The sequence below is a fragment of the Solanum lycopersicum genome, chromosome 3 (assembly GCF_036512215.1).
Source record: "Solanum lycopersicum chromosome 3, SLM_r2.1".
Classification (NCBI taxonomy): domain Eukaryota; kingdom Viridiplantae; phylum Streptophyta; class Magnoliopsida; order Solanales; family Solanaceae; genus Solanum; species Solanum lycopersicum.
The window spans coordinates 59588381-59601222 of record NC_090802.1 but is presented as its reverse complement, the minus strand read 5'-3'; the positions used below and the strand labels follow the sequence as shown (position 1 = coordinate 59601222).

Sequence of the window (12842 nt, the reverse complement as noted above, 5' to 3'; positions counted from 1 at the left end):
ATGGTTCCATATATAGTCCACAAATATTGGTAATTATAATAAAACTTAAATCAAATCAAATTAATATTAATGCAAAAAGAAAAACAATTTAACTTTAATATTCAATGTATTAATATTGGTTTAGACAATTAAATTACGGAATTTTATTTTAATTTCCTTTAATATTTAGTCATATGTAACTAATACTTATTAAACTTATTTTAGTATGATTTAGTACTTTTAAATTATGATCATTCAACTTATGACTTGTTAATTTGCAATATTTATTTCACTCGATTTCTTTATATATATATATATATATATATATATATATATATATATATATATATATATATTTAGATATTTCAGTGTCATTAATCATATCATTGTGTCTGTTGTATTCTTAAGAAACATTTTTAATAATTGTATTTTGGTTGGATGAATAAATATTTGACATACAAGTAAATTATATGTTTGTATGAATATCTTAGCGAAAAAACCCAAAAATCCAAAAGAGTCAAGGTTGAAAAATCCAAATTTTCTTGATTTGATTTAATTTAAAGATTTAAAAATCCGACACTATATGGGGAATTAAGTGGAACTTAACAAACGTCGTAATTAACAGTTTCCAAAGTCATTAAAAAAATCACGAGTTAGTTGACACTAATAATAAATAATGTGACCCGGCAGAAAACTTCCTTGGATCAATGTTGATCTATTTATCTTTAATCTATTTATTAAATAAACTAAATACTTTTGATTTCTCCTTTTGTTTTATTATTTACTTACAATATTACCTTTATCATAAATAATTGTATAAATTATTAGTAGTTCAAAGCATAACTAATGAAGTTAATTTTTTGTGAAATAAATCTATAATAAATATTGTCTTAGCAGAAATATCAAGTCAATATAAGTTAAAAAAAAATAAAATTAGACGCGATAATTTTCATTTTTCAAAACCAAGATCTAATTGATTGTTTATTTTATTTTTATTCTTATTCAATATATATGATGAAAAAAAAACTAAATTTAAATCAAAGATTAAATAAAAAAACTTTCAAGTGACTATTTTTGTCTAACATTCTCTTAATTGGTATACTTTTTTTTAATGACTAGTAATTAATTAAATAGAGTTGAGAGAGTAATAAATAATAATAAATGATGTTTAATATTTTCTTATAAACCCCGACACATTAATTTTTCACGTAAGATCTATAAGATGTTTAATGGACCCCAAAATAAAAGTTTAGAGCTACCACATCTTTTCAATAATAATAATAATAATAATAATAATTATTGCTTTTTACTTTACTTCTCCTTTAATTTCATTACATTTATTTTTAAAAAATATAAATTTGATTGAAATGCCAAAGGAGTACTCGGAACGAAATATTCTCTTCGTTATCGTTTGTTTATTTTATTTTTCCTTTTAGTTGATTATAAAAAGAAATGATTATTCTTTTGCAACTTTTTGCTTTAATTTTTTACATAACATAGTTAGCGTTTAATTTTAAATTTCAAATATCTTTAGTAAACTATTTTTAAGTGAAGTTTCATCATGCGTTTGATCATAAATTTTTGGAAAAATAATTGACTATTGTAAAAAATATAATTTGTACCAATAAGTCCTAAAAATTATTTAAAATGATTTTAATTTTGTATTTTCATTTTATAATAAATATGTTCCGTTAAAAAAATAATCTTATAATATAATTAAAAACAATTAATAAGACCGATACATTAACCTTATACTCAAACTTATCACCGGTTCATAATGTATTAAAACTTATTAAAAATAAATTGATCTTTTTTAGCAAAGTTCTGTATAGTTAGAAGAGAGGAATAGCATTTAGTTATTAGTGGCGTAATTTTATTGATAAAATATTAATTAAAATTAATAAATGATTACTGTTTTTTAGGAAAATATAAAAGTTTGGAGTAATTTTTTTAAAATTTACAAAAATTAGAACTTGACCTAAATACAAGTTTTTTTTCTAAATAAAAGATATTTGTATAATCAAATAATTTAAAAAGTTAATAATTGGTAACTAAATCTATTTAAATAAATTGAAAAATCAACGTAACAAGAAATAAAATTTCAACTTCAAAACATCAAATTGAATACTCAAAAACAGGTAGAATTTATAGAAAGCCAATGTCAAGAAAATGACTTAACAATACTAAGCTTAAACTATCATTTGCTCAACCTAATTGATATACTTAAGCATGATATTAACTCTGTGCTAAGTCGTTTCTTGATATTACCTCAACCTATTTGTTTGTAATATATATATATATATATAATAATAATAAATAAAATAAAATTAGTGAAGCACTTATAAAAACTCTTAGAAGAGAAAGTAGAAAAATGTAAATAAATAAAAGTTGAGGAGGGTGAGTGTAATTTCGAAAGTAGAATAAATTTATGTGATCCTACATATTATTGTCGGGACACGTTAACGTCTATCGACGCACCAATCATTGAGTCTTTCGTTTATCTGTCCAGCCAATTTGTCACTAGTCCGCTTCTTTCGTCTATTTTTATTTGTCAAATTTTTTAATTTGACTCAAAAATAATGGTTTATACTTTTAGTTTATAAATTTAATTAGGGTTTTAAACATATTTTGCTCCAATTTTTTTAATGACATTAACTCAATATAATAAATTAAGAATATAATAGAAAAAATAAAATTATTCGTCTTAGATTTGTCAAAAAATGACCCCAAAAAAAGTGAAATCAAATTAGGAAATATTTGACAAGTAAATAAGGACCGAAAGAGTATCTTTCGATATCCAAAATAATTAAATACTTCTTTTGTATGAATTTATTTGTTGATTTTATTTAACATAAAGTTTAAGGAAGTGATTTTATTAATTTTGTGATCTTAACTTAAAAATATATAAAATGTATAAAAATGTTATTAAATCATGTCGCTTTAAGCTAAATAAATTAGGACAAAATAAACTAAAACGAAAAGAGTAATATGTAAATTAAATAAAACTTAATTCAATTAGTGAATGATAAACTTTTGTAAAATACAATAAGGTATACCATGTTTTGGCAAATCTAGCAAGAACCAGTAATACTAGTGAAGTTTGTGTAATTTTTGTAGCACATGTATTAATCTAGTTAAGTATGGGAACTCCTTTATCCCTGATGTAATAGCTAACTAGATGTTATATATATATAAAGTATCTTTTATTATCCAAAAGAAAAAAAAATGTGGAAGAAGAGAGTATTTCGTCGGCAGTTTTCGAGTTTTGATTTGGATCGACTATTAACTAAAATTGATTTCTAAAATCAAATTAAATCAAACAAAAAATATATTTGTTGGTTTGGTTTTAAATTTTTTTTTAAAGAAATAAATTTTGGAGAATATACGTGTCTCGGTAGACACTGACACATATTAATACATAAATAACCTACAGAAAAATTAATGTGAATTCAATTAAGAAATTAAGCAATACTAGAATTAATATTACAAGAACAAAGTAATTCAATTAAGAAAAAGTGTGACTATGTTATGCCAGGTAAAGGTAAAGATTAACTAAATTTTAACCATAATCATAGACGATCCTATATATAACCAAAAGTTGTGTGAAAAAGAAAAAGGTTCCTTGAAATAAAAAAATTGGTTTGTCTTTAAAAAAAATTAGAATGGTGCTTATTACTTTATTCAAAGTCAAAATCGAGCTAGCGACAATGAGGCAAAATTTATGAACGTTTTCATCTTTAGGTAAAGTAAACATGTTATCTTTTTCTATTTTATACCTAATAAATTCTCTCTTTTCTTTGATGTAAAAAAAACATGTTCATTTTTTATTAAGGTCATGGGAGAAACCACATTCAGTACACCGAAACGAAACATACAGAATGATATTCTTTTGTCTGACATGAATATAATTAATTAATAAATATTGATTAATTAAAAGTTTATTATATGCCAGGTCTGAACTAAAATAACACAAGTACTAAACGATAATACAATTTCATGAAATTGAATGTATGCATTGCAATTAATATGGATTAAAAAATGACTACAAATATTAATTTAATACTGTAAGTGGATCTAGAAGCATAAGTATTTCGCCAAGATAATATGAATAGACTTCCTATTTATAGTAATTTTATACGATCACATTCTCTTCGTCTCAAAATATTTATAATTCTTTTATAAAATGTTGTTATAAATATTGTTCGTTTTTATAAATCAAATTGTAAACTTTAATTTGTTCCATTTACCCTTTATGTCAATTACATAATTTAAGAGCAACTACGTCATTGATGGAGCTTACATATAATAGTATATAAATAGTGAGGAGATCGAGAAAACATGGTGAAAAGGGTAAAATATTCTACTAAAATTTTCAAAGTATGTAAATAAAAAATAATAATAATAAAAATAGTATCGTGTTTAGAGTTCACATTAAACTTCAATTAAATTTGAATCGCACATTATATTTCTCATTCTGAAATGGTATTGCCAGCATAATTTTCTTCACATTAAAATTCGAACCTCAAATTTGCGATTAAGAATAAAATAGTTTGACGATCACCCACAAACCCAATAAAAGAAGTAGTATTTACTTTCAAAGGCAGGGCCACAACAATAATGTTAGAAACTATTTTGACGTATAATTTTAGTGAAGCTGTTCCATAAAATGTACACAGTTGACAGTTGGACGTGAAAGCAATTTATGTTTCAATGTTTCAAAAAATAAGTAATTGACAATTTTGGACACACAAAGAAATTATGTAAAATACCACTTGCTTATTAATGTCTCATTAAAATATAGAAAAATCTTTCGAAAATGACAATTTAATCTCTTGAGGTATACGTATATACAAACTGCGTATTTCAAAGTTTTCATTTTTTATTTTACTTTCCTATTTTTCTATTTTGAGATTCGATTAATCCAAATTTATGTCACACAATTTCATATTAATAATAAGTTATTCCTTATTAATAATACATCATAGTTAAAACTTCAATCAAAATTTCTTGTTAAGAATAAAAAAATACATATAACTCGACCACAAATACTACGTATGTTTGAAAATAATAGGGTGGAGAATGACATAGCATGCAAAAGCAACACGATTGGAACATTTCCAAATAAATTGATGGTACGTAATTTTCACAGACTTTTTTATACACCAAGAAAATGTGACATTTATGAGTGTTTTCTTAAAAGTCAAATTTTATATTGGACCCCATACTTTCCTCAAATCTTTGTGTCGGTCGAACTATTAAATTATTTCTTTTACAATACAATTTCACCCAAAATATATAAATAAAATGCCAAAGAAAACTTCTCACAAGTTCACTTGTTTTTTTTCTTCTTATTTACAAAGTAATACTACGTATCTTTTATGGATATCGAAAAAATGGTCCTATTATTATGGATAATTTACCGTTATCAATCGTACATATAACAATAGTATGTTCCAAAAAAAGAAAAATCAAAATCGAAGAATTAAATTAATTTGGTTGTTTTGATTTTTTAAAATTTTTAATTGGATATACTAAACAAAAATATACCGTTTGAAATGTTTAAATTTGTTTAGTTGTTTTGACATAATGGTAAATATAAACTGTTCTCTTTTTTTTTTAAAGACAATGACGAGTAACAAACAAAACCAGAAAAAAAAAAGAGTTCAATTAATTCTGATGCTTAATTTGAGGTAACAAGATTAGATATAGGCTAATACTAGCTAATTACAAAATTAAACTCGTGATTATTAATAAAACAAAAAAAATTGAAATGAATGGGTCCCATTAGCCACCTATTAATATTCAACATCTGTCTGTACGATTGTCTGTCAAGAAAAAATGATTAGTATTATGCAAATGAGTAACACTCCATAAACTCAATCATACAGTATAATTGCGATTATTAAACTACACGTAATCGTCTTCTTACTCTTAACAACCACCAAATATGTATAAATAATTTATCTAAGAATTTCATTAATCTGCAATTTTTAATTTTTTTTTAGAATATAGAAGCGATAACTTAACATTCAATCAGCAGCACCAAATTTGCTTAAAAACCACTTGATTTGCCTCACCTATCTTCTTATTCTTTCTTTTTCTCTCTCTCCTCTCCTCTCTCTTAGCTTGAGGTCTTAAGTATGATTTTTCTCAAGAATTCTTGAAATTATTATCTTTTACATATTTTCATTCATCTCTAGAATTCATATTGATGACTTTATAATATCCCAATTTTATAAAGTAAATTATATCATCTAAGCTTATACGACACACACACAGAGAGAGTCCCTGTTGAAAGCTTTTGGAGCAGAAATTTAATGGGGCGCCATTCTTGTAGTGTGAAGCAGAAGCTAAGGAAAGGATTGTGGTCACCTGAAGAAGATGAAAAATTAAGCAATTATATCACCAATTTTGGTATTGGCTCATGGAGTTCAGTCCCTAAATTAGCAGGTAATTTATATAATGTTTTTACCGTTGATTCGAAACCAGTAGCTTTTGCTCGAACAGTGTATTAAGAAACTCATTAAATATATATAAGTATCAAATTTAGAATCCTATTATTATTAATACTTGAAAAGTAGTTGTTTTACGATTTAAAATTCATAAAGTTAAAATTCTGACTCCGCCCTAAGTCGGCCGGCAAGGGGTTATTAGTACTTTTTTTTTTTTTACTAATGGTGTGAAATGTTGCAGGGCTGCAAAGATGTGGGAAAAGTTGCAGATTGAGATGGATAAATTACTTGAGGCCTGATCTAAAAAGAGGAATGTTCTCACAAGATGAAGAAGATAAGATAATTAGTCTTCATCAAGTTCTTGGAAACAGGTACTTTATAGTACAAAACAGAACTTCATTAGTAATTCTGATTTGGTTGTTTAAGTAGTTAACTAATAATTTTATTTATTTGGTAGATGGGCACAAATTGCTGCACAATTACCTGGGAGAACGGATAACGAGATAAAGAATTTCTGGAATTCGAGTTTGAAGAAGAAGTTAATGAAGCAGGGGATTGATCCAAATACCCACAAGCCACTAAAGGAGAATCAAATAATCAAAGATGAAGAAAATTGTACAAATAAAACCTCAATGTTGCAGATACCACCACATCTTAATGAAATGGGCAATGGACAATTTACAGACAGCAAACAAGTCTTTGATCTTCTGTTTGTTCATGATTTCCAATCCAATACGAATCCACGTGAGTATAATTCACAAGTATTAGCTCAATACCATGATCATCAGGGCGAATTCGAGAACAATCAAAATTATGTGTTTTGCTCAGGATCAAGTGTAACAAAGTTAGAACATGTACAGATGACAGAAACTGATTTTGGTAGCAGTTCAACTTCAAGAATGAGTTCAAGTAACAGTTCAAATATGTGTAGCAATCAAAACACTGCTGGGATTCAGATAAACGGGATGTCGGAAAACAGTGAAGCCTTGTCATGGGATATTGAGAACAAAATGGAATCTCTGTTTCAGTATCCTTATATTGGAATCAAGAATGAAGAATCAAAGTCAAGTCCAAGCCAAGAAAGAGATCAGCTATATGGTAACACTACTTCTGGAGATTTCATGAGTAATTATCCATTGAGTTCCTTAACTGAAGAATTTAAGTGGGGCTAATCTACATGTTTTCAAGCAAATTTAAACTGTAAATTCGATTTGTTTATTGTGTTCCTCCTCTACCAATTCTTGGTTTCCTGTTTTCTTCTTTTCTATGTACATAATAAATATACAAAGGTGTTATAAACATACGCTGGGCTCTTTTTCTTAATGTTTTAGGGTCTTGTTTTGTGTGGACATTATTGCTTCAATCCTGTTTTCTACTTTCAAATTCCAAGTAGTGTCCTTATTAGTACAATTCAAATTCAGAGTCCATTCTTTAAGACATGTGGAACTGTAGTTGAAAAAAATATGTGTTTGAAGTTAATAGTATTTACTTTAGCTTTAAGGACTGAGAAGAGAGAGGGGGCTAGCTGGCCTCGTCCTCTCCGTTTCACAGTATTGGTATTTAGTAGTTTCGAAAACCTTATTCTCAAGTCAAAGGTCTATCAGAAACAACCTCTACCCCTATCTTCTTCGTACCCACAATTGTAGGATATAAAACAAGAAACAAAAAAAGGGGCACATCACTGTTACATTGCGGTTGTGACAACATGGAGGAGGAGAAGGAAGAGAAAAGCTGAGGAGGATGCAGCTGGCTGCTAATTAAAGATAGTTTAAATAACAGGGGGGAAACACTGGCCCTATTAGTTTAAGGTAATAGCAACAATTAATTAAGTATTATTAGACACGAGCAAAACGATTTTTTAAAAAAGATTATTGGATAGAGTTTACTATAGAAGTGTTCAAAACAGCCTGCCAATAAAAGAACAATAGCTGAACCAGAAATGAAATTGTGAAGTACATTAATTATACATTGATCAATTTCAAAGTAATATACACCGTTAGGGTAAACAATTTTTATACCATCACATCATCTTTTACTTGTTGTAACGGGTAACTTATGCTATTTTCAAGATTTCAACATATAGGATATCATATGGATGACCTGCTAGAGTAAAAATTATTTACACGGACTGTGAGAAAAACTTAAAACTATTTTCGGGCTTCCAATAGTAGTTGACCAAAGTTGATAGGGATAGGGTTTATAACATATTCAATCTTCTCTTAGAAGAAATAAAACATAAGAAAAACATTAATGTAGCATAAATAGCTTGTACTTCACCCACAAATATTCCAATTTGACATAGAATTGAAGCAACGTTCTCTCTGCAACAATGCAACTAAAGGAGAAGATCTATGAAGCAGCCTATCTTTACCATTTGTTTTCCGAAGAATGGTTCACAACAAGCTAGACAGATGAAGTTTAAATTATACATTTACGATATTGATTGTCAACTACAATTGTTATCATATTATTAAGTTTTCAGCAGGAGTTCGTCATTTCCCGACTAAATGTAAACTGGAGAACTGCAATACCCCCCAACTCCCAAGCCAACCAATAAAAGCACTATGCATCTTCCAAGGATATGCAAAAGGTCAAGCAGAAGAGTAGCAAGGAAAAATAACTTTCAGAGAAACAAATGTTGATTTATACACATACTAAATCAAGCTGCAGAATGTTCAATCTAAATGTTGTAACGCTTACAATGGAATTGTCCTTTGTTACATCATCTTAAACTTGCTTACCAAACACAAATAAGACAAGTTAGAAGAAAGCTTATGGCAACGAACATCATTTTATGATATATTTGGCCTGGAAATAATAAGATAAGCAACAGAGTGACGATATTAAGCCTCCTTAAGTATCCATAGGAGGGAACTCCATTAGATGCTTTACAGAAGACTCGCTCTGTTTTTGAAATCAGTTTGCATTGCCTGGATGCTACATATAATGAAATACATATAGTAGTTGGCATGATGCATCTCCATCACATAGCTGTGGGAGAGTGACTAACATTGGTTTGGGAGCAACACGAACCAAGATTTTGGCTAATAGCATAATCAGTCAGTTAACCTAGTTATTAGGTTTAACAGACTCTAATATGCACAATTAATGCACACAAAGACGGAGCCAGAATTTGAAGTTTATGGGTTTTGAACTTGCCACCGAGCCCATAACTTATTTTGGTTACTGGATTCTCAACTAAATATTTATACATATTTTATCAATTTACTGATACAAATACAGTCCAAGCAAAAGCTACTAGATTCATCTGAACCCGTACCTAAAATGTAGCTTCCACAACAGTTTCAGAGAACAAGGTTTGAAGCTGAAAATTCAACAGGAATACAATGTAAGACTTTGTCAGGACAGTGCTTCAAACCTGATTATTTCAGAAGCAAGAAGTGCTAAGGCCATTCTGATTGGATAGGAATGCGAACAATGAAGCATTAAGCCTGTCTATGCATATGACCTCCAATTTGATAAAGAGTAAGATGGTGGATCGCCTTGGCAAACAACTCCCTTAAATCAGGACGCTGAGCAATTACATGACGAGCAGCACCCTCAAGGATGCTCAGGGCTTTTGCTTGCTCAAGGGCCTTACTATTACCAACGTGCAAAGCAAGGTAGCAGAGCAGTTGAAGCTCGTGCACTTGCCCTCGGTCATACCTCAGCAAATTCATCAGCTTTGGCACTCCATCAAATTCAACAATTGCCTTCGAGTGCTCCACACAGTTAAAATTTTCCGGACATGCAAATTTCCCCAAAGCAATACATGCTTCCACAGCAACATCAGTATTTCTATGCCCAAGTTTACCAACTAAATGCTTCACGATTCTCGTGTCCTTTGCAGGAAATGTCCTAGCCAACGACCCAATTGCCTTAATAGCCGGAATCACCAATGGAGCATCAGTCTCCTCATTTATCACCCTCAATAGCTGATCAATAACCGCTTTTCCAGCAGGTGAAGTAGGCTTGAACGCCACTCGTCTAAGTTCAGCATTAGACTCTGCCACTGCAGCCAATTCCATCACTGTCATCAGACAATTAATCTGCAATTCCCCCTTCTCCTTCTCAATAATCTTTGCCAGACAAAGCAAAGCTTTAGTCTCAGTGATCTTCCTGCTATTCATCAAACTACCTTTAGCCAATTTCCACAACGCCATCGCGCAACTTACCTTAAGCTTAGCTTTCACCTCAGGGGGCTCCAATTCCCTATCTTTCTCCTTCTTATTACCGTAATGCCCGCCTCTACTACTCCCATCCATAGAATTAGAATGTACACTATAATTATTCCTGGCCATCTCCTTATTTATTTGAACTAAAGAATGCAAACTAGGAGTCTTACGGGGCGGAGCGTCTTTGGGTTCATCCAGAACTACATCCATTCCTAGATGAATCACCAATGGCCTCGTTATATTTTCCCTCCCAAATTCTTCCTGGGCATACAAGTCCAAATCAGCCATCCTGGAGACCAAATTAGCCACATGAATTTGAACTCTCATGGGCGATTCCGCAAGCACCTTGACAATAATTTGAACACCAAGATCATTTGCTATTGCCCTCACTCTTTCCGCATCATCAGCCAAGTTGTACAAAGCAGTAGCCGCAGCAATTTGTGCTTCTGATGAGCTGCTCTCCTTCAATAACTTCAATAAAGGCGGAATTCCGTTCTCTTCCACAATCATTTTCTTGTTCCGGTCATTATCACTAGCTAAGGTAGCTAATGCCAGAGCAGCATCAATTCGGTGCTGAAGGCTACCCATTTGAATAGTAGCAATATAAGACCAAACCCAAGCCATAATCGGGTCGTTACTAGCAATAGGAGGAAGGGAAAGTGTCGGGCCAGCTTCCGGGTCGAAGATAGATAACAGCCACGTCACATCGGCGATGGAATTTTCTAGAAGAACAGAAACTTTCCGGAAATCAGTGGTGGAAGTAATCGCAAGAACATGACGGAGTAGATTAGGCTTGTGACGGCACTTGCGTACAAGGGTAAGTGCCCGTTCAAGAGTTTTGGTGACTTCAGAAGTTATCCGGCGGATAGGCCGGTCGTACAGTGACTGGGATTGTGAAGAACTGGTGAGCCGAACCGTTGATCGGAGAAACTGGGTGAGCTGAGTAGCGTGGCGTGCGAGCTCGGCGCATTCTACTTTTGAGGATTCGGCTTCTTGAGCAGATTTGATTACTCTGTCAGCTAGTAGAATCGGAAGTGAAAGCTCTTCTTGCACTGATTTCTCTTCTTCCGCCATTAATTTGGTAAAGGTGTTCAAAATTTGGGTAAGAGAATGTAATAGCAGCAATTTTTTAATATATAGTGTTCAAGACAAGCTGACATAACTTCCTTCTACTTAAAAAGAAAAATAATGCTACTTGTATTCTTTAAAAACACTTTAATTACAACATTTATTTAATTGATTTGGTAGTACTAACATAAAACTATAGTCTATATTAAACAGTTGGATGAATCATAATTCCACATGAGTCAATGGCTACTATCATATGTTATTTTTTAGAGCAAATTCGTGTGGTAATGAAGTGATAGACCAATTTGTGATAGAGAAGAATGAGGCGAAATTATAAGTGAGACTTGCTCGAGTAATTAATTAAATATTTTAATAATTTTAATTTCAAAAATCAAATATGTTTTTAGAATACTATTATGCATTGATAAACGTTACGTTTTCTAATACTTTGTTCGTAATTAGAGGAGTCGTGGCAAATTGGGAATTGACAACTGAACCCGTGATGCCACTTGTGTAGTCGTATTCACATGACCAAACATTGAGCTTCAACTTTTTCCTCTCTAATTTTACAAATATGATAGGAATTTTAATAAGTTCCGTCTAGTTTACTTCAGAAAAAAAAAAAGGACTCTTCCCCTAACTATTCATGAACGTACTTAACAATGATCTTAAAAGAGATTTGACTGTGTAGTTCTTTATAAATTTGTTTGCCTTTTTTGTTTCTAGAAATTGAAAAAAAGGATATGTTTTTTAATTCAATTTTTCAGTGGTTACTCCAATTCTATAACATAATAATACTAGAGCTCAAGATGGTTGAAACTTCTAATTTTTAATTTTTAAGAGCGAAAAGGTAACTTTCCTGGCAAAATTCCATGAGAAAGGTGCAAAATTGTGCACATTTTGTCAAATGCCCAGACCTGAAGCTTCTGACTGCTGGGGAACCTTTTTATTATAGGAACCTACATTGAAATGATGGAGTAATATCAACGAACTTTTGTAAGTAATAGGTTTGTTTTTTACTATTATTATAATTTATTCATTTAGTTTAAAAGTGAGTAATAAGATAGAAAATGTTGAAATTAACAATATTATGTTCCTATTTTTTTTATTCATTAACAAAAATTGTAAAATAGGATGGCGTGTTTGGTATCAAACAAGAAATATCTGA

General features: G+C 30.3%; 2 protein-coding genes across 3 annotated transcripts; one reads left to right on the top strand and one right to left on the bottom strand.

Annotated features, from left to right (window-relative positions):
• Positions 1-5806: 5806 nt before the first annotated feature.
• Positions 5807-7732, top strand: LOC101264810 (transcription factor MYB86-like). Of its 2 annotated transcripts, XM_010320709.4 has the most exons (4): positions 5881-6429; positions 6673-6802; positions 6889-7175; positions 7260-7732. In XM_010320709.4, the coding sequence occupies exons 1-4, from the start codon at positions 6297-6299 to the stop codon at positions 7601-7603; spliced, it is 894 nt and encodes a 297-aa protein (XP_010319011.1). In that variant the 5' UTR covers positions 5881-6296; the 3' UTR covers positions 7604-7732. The 2 variants fall into 2 exon arrangements, with proteins under 2 accessions (XP_004236253.2, XP_010319011.1); XM_004236205.5 differs by having other exon boundaries at positions 5807-6429; positions 6889-7732.
• A 1831-nt stretch (positions 7733-9563) lies between these two features.
• Positions 9564-11680, bottom strand: LOC101264310 (uncharacterized). Its single transcript, XM_004236203.5, has one exon. The coding sequence runs from the start codon at positions 11678-11680 to the stop codon at positions 9878-9880; it is 1803 nt and encodes a 600-aa protein (XP_004236251.1). The 3' UTR covers positions 9564-9877.
• Positions 11681-12842: the final 1162 nt, after the last annotated feature.

Excerpts from the sequence above, each read along its gene's own strand:
- LOC101264810 (XM_004236205.5), top strand. The coding sequence starts at position 6,297 with ATGGGGCGCCATTCTTGTAGTGTGAAGCAGAAGCTAAGGAAAGGATTG. Across the intron at positions 6,430-6,672 it reads TTCAGTCCCTAAATTAGCAG|GGCTGCAAAGATGTGGGAAA; the intron begins GTAATTTATATA and ends GAAATGTTGCAG. Across the intron at positions 6,803-6,888 it reads CATCAAGTTCTTGGAAACAG|ATGGGCACAAATTGCTGCAC; the intron begins GTACTTTATAGT and ends TTTATTTGGTAG.
- LOC101264310 (XM_004236203.5), bottom strand. The coding sequence starts at position 11,680 with ATGGCGGAAGAAGAGAAATCAGTGCAAGAAGAGCTTTCACTTCCGATT.